Genomic DNA, 6,127 nt, shown 5'->3' on the forward strand with positions numbered 1-6,127 from the left:
GTGTGTGATGGTTGTTCATGCGTCCCAGGACAGGAGCGCTATGGGAACATGACTCGGGTGTATTACCGGGAGGCGGTGGGAGCGCTGATGGTGTTCGACGTGACGCGGGCCTCGACGTTCGACGCCGTGCTGAAGTGGAAGGACGACCTGGACTCAAAGGTCAGAGGTCGACGTCCGACAGAGGAAGTCAAACTTATCGAGGCGTTTGTTTCTCTCCTGTTGTCTCACCTGCAGAGGTGTAAAAGCTGTTTTTCTATAAGAGAAATAACAGTGAGGACCTCCAACCTGAACCCTAGAGTTGTTCTGTAAAGGTTCTGTAAAGGTTTTTCAACAATGACAAAAGTTTTTGTAAAGTTTTTCAGGAATAACCTTCTGGGAACCTTTAGGGAACAATCCAGAGATGTTTGTTAAAGGTTTCACAAAAATAACCTCCAGAGAACCTTTAGAGTTTTTAAAGTTAAAATGTAAAGAATAAAACCTAAAACATTCTTTAAAGGTTGCAGAAAAATATGAACTTCAGTGAACGTTCCCTTCAGTTTTTGTAAACGTTTTTCAAGAATAACCTTCTGGGAACAATTATGAGAATTTTTTTTAGATGTTTCACAAAAATAACCCCCAGAGAACCCTCAGGGAACGTTTTCTACAGGTTCCTTGAACATTTTTTTTAAAAGAACATTCTTTAAAGTCTGTAAAAAATATAACTCTCAAAGGGAACATTCCCTTAAGTTTTTGTAAAGGTCTTTTAAGAATAACCTTCTGGGAACCTTTAGGGAACGATCCTGAGATGTTTTCACAAAATCAACCCCCAGAGAACCTTCAGGGAACATTTTCTAAAAGTTCTCCAAAAGTTAAAACGTAAAGAACAAATCCTAAAATGTTCTTTAAAGGTTGCAAGAATATATAACCTTCAGTCATGTTTGTAAAGTTTTTTCACAAATAACCTTCTGGGAACCTTTAAGGAACGATCCCAAGATGTTTGTTAAAGGCTTAACCAAAATAAACCCCAGAGAACCTTTAGAGAACGTTCTCAAGAATAGGTTTTTCAAGAATAACCTTTTAGGAATGATTCCAAGATGTTTTTTGGATTTTTCATAACAATAACCCCAGAGAACCTTCAGGGAACATTCAGAAAACCTGCCAGTCGACACCGACGTGACCGGACGAGACGGTGTGTCGTCTTCGCATCAACGACTCTCTGTAGTTTAGTTCTGACCCGGTTCCTCAGGCTCTTCTGTAGCTGAATATAACTTGATATACTTGTTCCGTTTAACTTTAACTAACCTAAAATGTGAGTCAGTGATGTCACAGTCGTGTCATCTACCTTTCCTCTCCCCTCAGGTGACCCTGAACCACGGGAGGCCGGTTCCAGCTGTACTCTTGGCCAACAAGTCGGACCAGCTGGCTTCCCAGCAGCCAAAACTGGACTCGTTCTGCAGGGAGAACGGTTTCGTTGGCTGGTTCGAGACCTCAGCGAAGGTACGAAAGGAGAGTTTTGAACAAACCAAATCAGGGGAAAATAAATGTAAACTTCACACATGAAAAATTCAGAAAACGATCGTGCGAACACACCGAACGTTAGAAAACATGATTTGTCGCGCCGTCAGGAGAAAAACAGAGGAATGTCTGCAGTCTGGTGTGAGTTATGTCCGTTCCTCCCGTCCAGTGAATTACACACCGGGCTGCAAGTCAGAGACAGAAGAGCCGGACAGAACCGGGCCGAGACTTAAGAGCTTCTAACAGTGTATACAGTCCTGGGTTCTCGTTAGTTACAGACATTTAAATCCAAATAAGACTTTTTTTATTTGCTGTGTTTTCTACCTAGAGAAGAAAAGTTGTGAAGCAGCAAATTAAGAAGTTGGACTGAAAGGTTCGATGCTGCCTGACGTCTGATCTGACCGTTAGCATACGTAAACTGTAAACTGGTGAATTGACCCACATGTTGATGAAGGTTCTGAGTCATCCAGGTCAGATCGTAGGCGACCGGACTTGTTTCAGAACTGAAGGAGCCTCTTGGAGGTGAAACAAGTCCAGTTGCAGACGATACGGCACTCAGAGTCGACACGTGTGGTACCTGGTTTCTTTACAGGCGTCTTCTTTTATTCCTCCCTCAGGAAAACACAAACATCGAGGAGGCGGTGCGCTGCCTGGTCGAGCACATCCTGAACAACGAGGAGAGCCCGATGATCGAGAGGGACCCGAGCAGCCTGGTTCTGTCCGGGTACACAAACACAAAGACACAAAAAGATCATCTCAGCTGCTCGTCGTGTGTGAAGTGGTGACTCCTGACCCACCGTACGACCAGGAAGTGGACGGCTGAGAGCGTCACGGCCTCGGAGAGAAGTTCTGCTCAGGGACCGTTTGTATGAGAAGTAAATTAAAACAGTAAATCAACTTTTGTGTTCCTGAAGCTGAGTCGCCGTCAGTGCATCAGAGAGAAGAAGAAGAAGAAGAAGAAGAAGAAGAAGAAGAAGAAGAAGAAGAAGAAGATTATTATTTCCCACATGGTGTCGGATGTGTTTCTTCTTCTTCTTTAGGTTTATTGGCAGCGTTGGCTTCACTCCACTTCTTCTTCTCTGTTTCTTCTGACAGAGCTGCACTTTGTGTAGCTTTGTTTATTTGATACAGACCAAATATCGGCTCGACAGACACACAGCAACATGATGTCTGACACGTAAAAGTTTAGGTTTTGAAAATTGTTGATAATTCAGAAGATGAGGCTGATCTGTGTCATTTGTTTTTAGGTTACTGGTCACAATTTATATTTCACTTATAGAAAACACAAAGTTTTGCCTTGGAACTTGTACAGAATTAAGTTTTCTTCAGAGGTTTAAAGGATCTTTAAACTGAATACTTTTTATTATAAACGTACAGTAACTAACATGTACACTTTGAACATCTGACGTTGTGCCTTTGACGTTTAGCTGAACTGACGCACATATAAAAACATCAAGCCTTCATGTCTTCTCTGTATTTTCTTTAATGCAGGTTACTATTTGGTTTCTGTTGTTTCAGTCAGAGGATTTCGTTCTGCTCACATCTTCTAATGTTTAATACAGAATGAGGATAACATAAATGTGCCTGTTAGCTTTTAACACAGATACGACATGATCCCAACAGCGTTACACTATCGGCTCCAGACCGTCACAATCTCACATAAACAAAATAATCATTTTGGACCTGACAGACATTTTAAAACTATTGATTCTCATTCATAATAATGTGATTATGGAAAACAGATGCTCTTATTGTGCTCCAAATTATTGACAGATTTCTTTTTTGAATCAGAAAATTTGAAAATAAGGCTAAAGTCAGCAGCCGTTAGCTTAGCTTAGCATAGAGACTGAAAACAGGGGGAAACAGCTAGCCTAGCTCGGTCCAATCAGGTTAACAGCTGATATCTGGTTTATTGACCACCGATATCAAACTTCTCAAATTATTCCTAAGAGATTTTTAATTCTTATTTTCCTCGTGCAACATCAAACTATTGAAATCCAAACACGTGCTTCCTGTTTTCTCCCGACGATCTTCAGCGTCAGTTTTCACGGTGAAATCATTGTTGTTATCTTCCTCTGAATCGTGCAGCGTGTCACTGTGTTTGGTAACTAAGTTTAATGGTTCAAAGCAGGAAATAAATCCTGATTAACGACTTGACTTCATGTAACATTAACAGGCAGCATCTGAATCGCCTGCTTACAGCGAAGCTGTTCTTCTTTCACGCTGGATCTTTGGACCGACGGGCCGGAACGTCTCCTCCCAGAGAAACACACGAGAGGCCGGCGATGTCAGGAATAAACGCTAACGTCGAGGAGGAAAATGAGCAACTCAATGATGAAATAAAACAGATGAAATTGGACACAAGTGCTTCATTTAGAAAGAGATTGTCGTCACGGTGGTGAAACACAGATGTCGTAAAGCGTTTAAACGCTTTACGACATCTGTGTTTCCACCTCCGTGACCACAATCTCTTTTTAAATGAAGCATTAATTCATTCAGTTCATTATATTCTGTATGTTTGTGTGATTTCACTCTATAAACGTCAGGTAAAAATAACCGACGCAGCTGTCGAACCGTCGCCTCTTCTGCTGGAACGAGGTCGTTTTCTACGACCCCCTAAAATCAATTTCTCACCAGTGGAAACACGTTCCGCGCGGCTCTTTGTTGAATCGGCCTCGAGTCTTATTTGAAATTCTGTGTTCTCACATTAAGCGTCTGCTTCATGTTCGACTCCGCTGCCTTTGATGTGTGACAGCGCCGCAACTTGTAATGCAACACATTTGCAACGGCAGCAGACCACAAACACACAATGAAACGTTTATTTAGCGTGCAGCAAAAACACAAACTCCAGAGTGGGTCCAACGTTAAGAACACAAAAGGTCCGAACTCGATGAGAAAAGACAGACAAACAGACGAAGGATCAAGTGTTTCTCCTCAAAATCTGGAGATCGGCCTTTATTTTACAAAGAAGAAGTGAAGCAACATTGTTCAGTCTGTATTCTCCCGTCGACTTCTGAGTTTTGTGCTCTTAATATCTCCAGATATCTCTGAGTTACATCGTCTCTTGTGTGTTTCTTGGGACTGCGCTGCAAATTAGCTCGACTGCTTTTGGTATGTGGTCGTGAGGTTTTTCTGCTGTGAAAGGAAACTGAACAAAAGACGAGCTTCAGGTATGAAGATGGAACAAAGACCGAAACACGACATCTGAACAAAGTGCGACCAAAACCAGGAACAACAGGAAGACGGATCAGGACTGAACCGACGGAACAAAAAGACTTACGAGTGGATGAAGTCATGAAACAGATACGAGGAGGTGTGGAGGGAAAGCAGAACAACAGAAAAGATTTTAGCACCATGAAGAAAATGAGCCAAAAGAAATATCTGTTTTAGACAGATTAGAAATATAACATCCTGATAGACACGAAACTTTATACACACGACTCAAAATGAGTTGAGATATTAACATACGGCTGCATATAAGCAATAAAATTCAGTGAAACTGCCCACAGAGCTGCTACAAACTTGCTGATCTCCGTATGAATAAATGTTTCTGAGTCACAGACAGATTTTACTTAAGATTTTACTGAAAGTGACCACAAGGAACTTTTGAATCAGCTCGTGATTCTTCTGATGATTATAATTGATCAGTAACAGCAGACGAGACCGTCAGCAACACACGATCCACCTGCCGTCTCTCTGTCAGGCCTCCACAACAAAGATCTCTACAGCAGCCGGCGCCAGTGTCGGACCAGAAGGGGACGACAGAACCAACAGAGACTGAAAGCTCCTCTCGGTCACCAGAACCGTGACGTCAGTCAGACACACACTGGGAATGTTGTTGTAACTAAATGGATCAAACTGACAGGAAACACTTTACAACATGGAACATAAAGACGTGAGGACGGAACGAAGCAGAAGAACCTGCCGAGCAGCAGATTCAAGGTCGAGTTACTGAAGAACAGACGGGAAGAATCGATCCGAACGAATCATTCTGTGATTACGACTTCATCAACATGTTAGTCGACATACTGAACACTTTGTGTGTTTGTGACCAGAACTGGATCTTTTCTGAACTCTAACAAAGTCTGTAAACTGAACCGGAGCGTGAGCTCAGTGTCGTTTTTAATGATCTGTGTTTTACAGATAAACAGCTGATCTGTGTATGTTCTGGTGATCGGGTCGCTTCAGTCCAGTCCAGCTGAACCACCGATACAAACGCACGTGTCAGAGGTTGTGTACCAAACCGGTCACATCACGCTCACATCACCTGGTTATTACCTGAGGGTGCAGGGTGAAGCCAGTGACTGCTGTTCAGGACTGCGTCTCAGTTTCATGTGTTACTGTGAATCTAAGCTGCTGCAAACTTCGGGTCAACTTCCAGCCTCGTGTGTGTGTGTGTGTGTGTGTGAGTCTGCAGCGTCATTCTGGACACAGAACCAGGTCGGTTTTATGCCGGAACATGATCTTTTCCTGACCCGGACCGAGGGTTCTTTGGACCCTCATAAAAAACTGAGCATAAAGCAGCAGCATGAAGACATGTTGGGCTCGTCTGTGGTTCTGTAGATTTGGGTTGTTTCAGCTGCAGCAGTGACACAAAATGAAACATCTGGTGTTGAAACACTCCTGATTCTTC

At 42.7% G+C, this 6,127-nt stretch overlaps 1 protein-coding gene and 1 long non-coding RNA gene across 3 annotated transcripts in view; one reads left to right on the forward strand and one right to left on the reverse strand.

The window, feature by feature from the left end:
• rab38c (RAB38c, member of RAS oncogene family) overlaps positions 1-3,674 on the forward strand; it is a 5,639-nt gene extending 1,965 nt beyond the window's left edge. For both annotated transcript variants that reach the window (XM_037118760.1, XM_037118759.1), the window contains 3 exons: positions 29-159; positions 1,339-1,476; positions 2,112-3,674. In XM_037118760.1, coding sequence (XP_036974655.1) covers positions 29-159; positions 1,339-1,476; positions 2,112-2,279 — 437 coding nt within the window. In that variant the 3' untranslated portion in view covers positions 2,280-3,674. The remainder of the gene's footprint in view (positions 1-28; positions 160-1,338; positions 1,477-2,111) is intronic.
• Positions 100-6,107, reverse strand: LOC119030847. Its single transcript, XR_005078436.1, has 3 exons — positions 5,773-6,107; positions 2,072-2,210; positions 100-228 (listed from the first exon to the last, which is right to left on the reverse strand). It is a non-coding gene; the product is annotated as an uncharacterized LOC119030847 (long non-coding RNA).
• Between the last annotated feature and the right edge of the window lie 20 nt (positions 6,108-6,127).

This window comes from Acanthopagrus latus, chromosome 13, assembly GCF_904848185.1.
Source record: "Acanthopagrus latus isolate v.2019 chromosome 13, fAcaLat1.1, whole genome shotgun sequence".
Taxonomy (NCBI): domain Eukaryota; kingdom Metazoa; phylum Chordata; class Actinopteri; order Spariformes; family Sparidae; genus Acanthopagrus; species Acanthopagrus latus.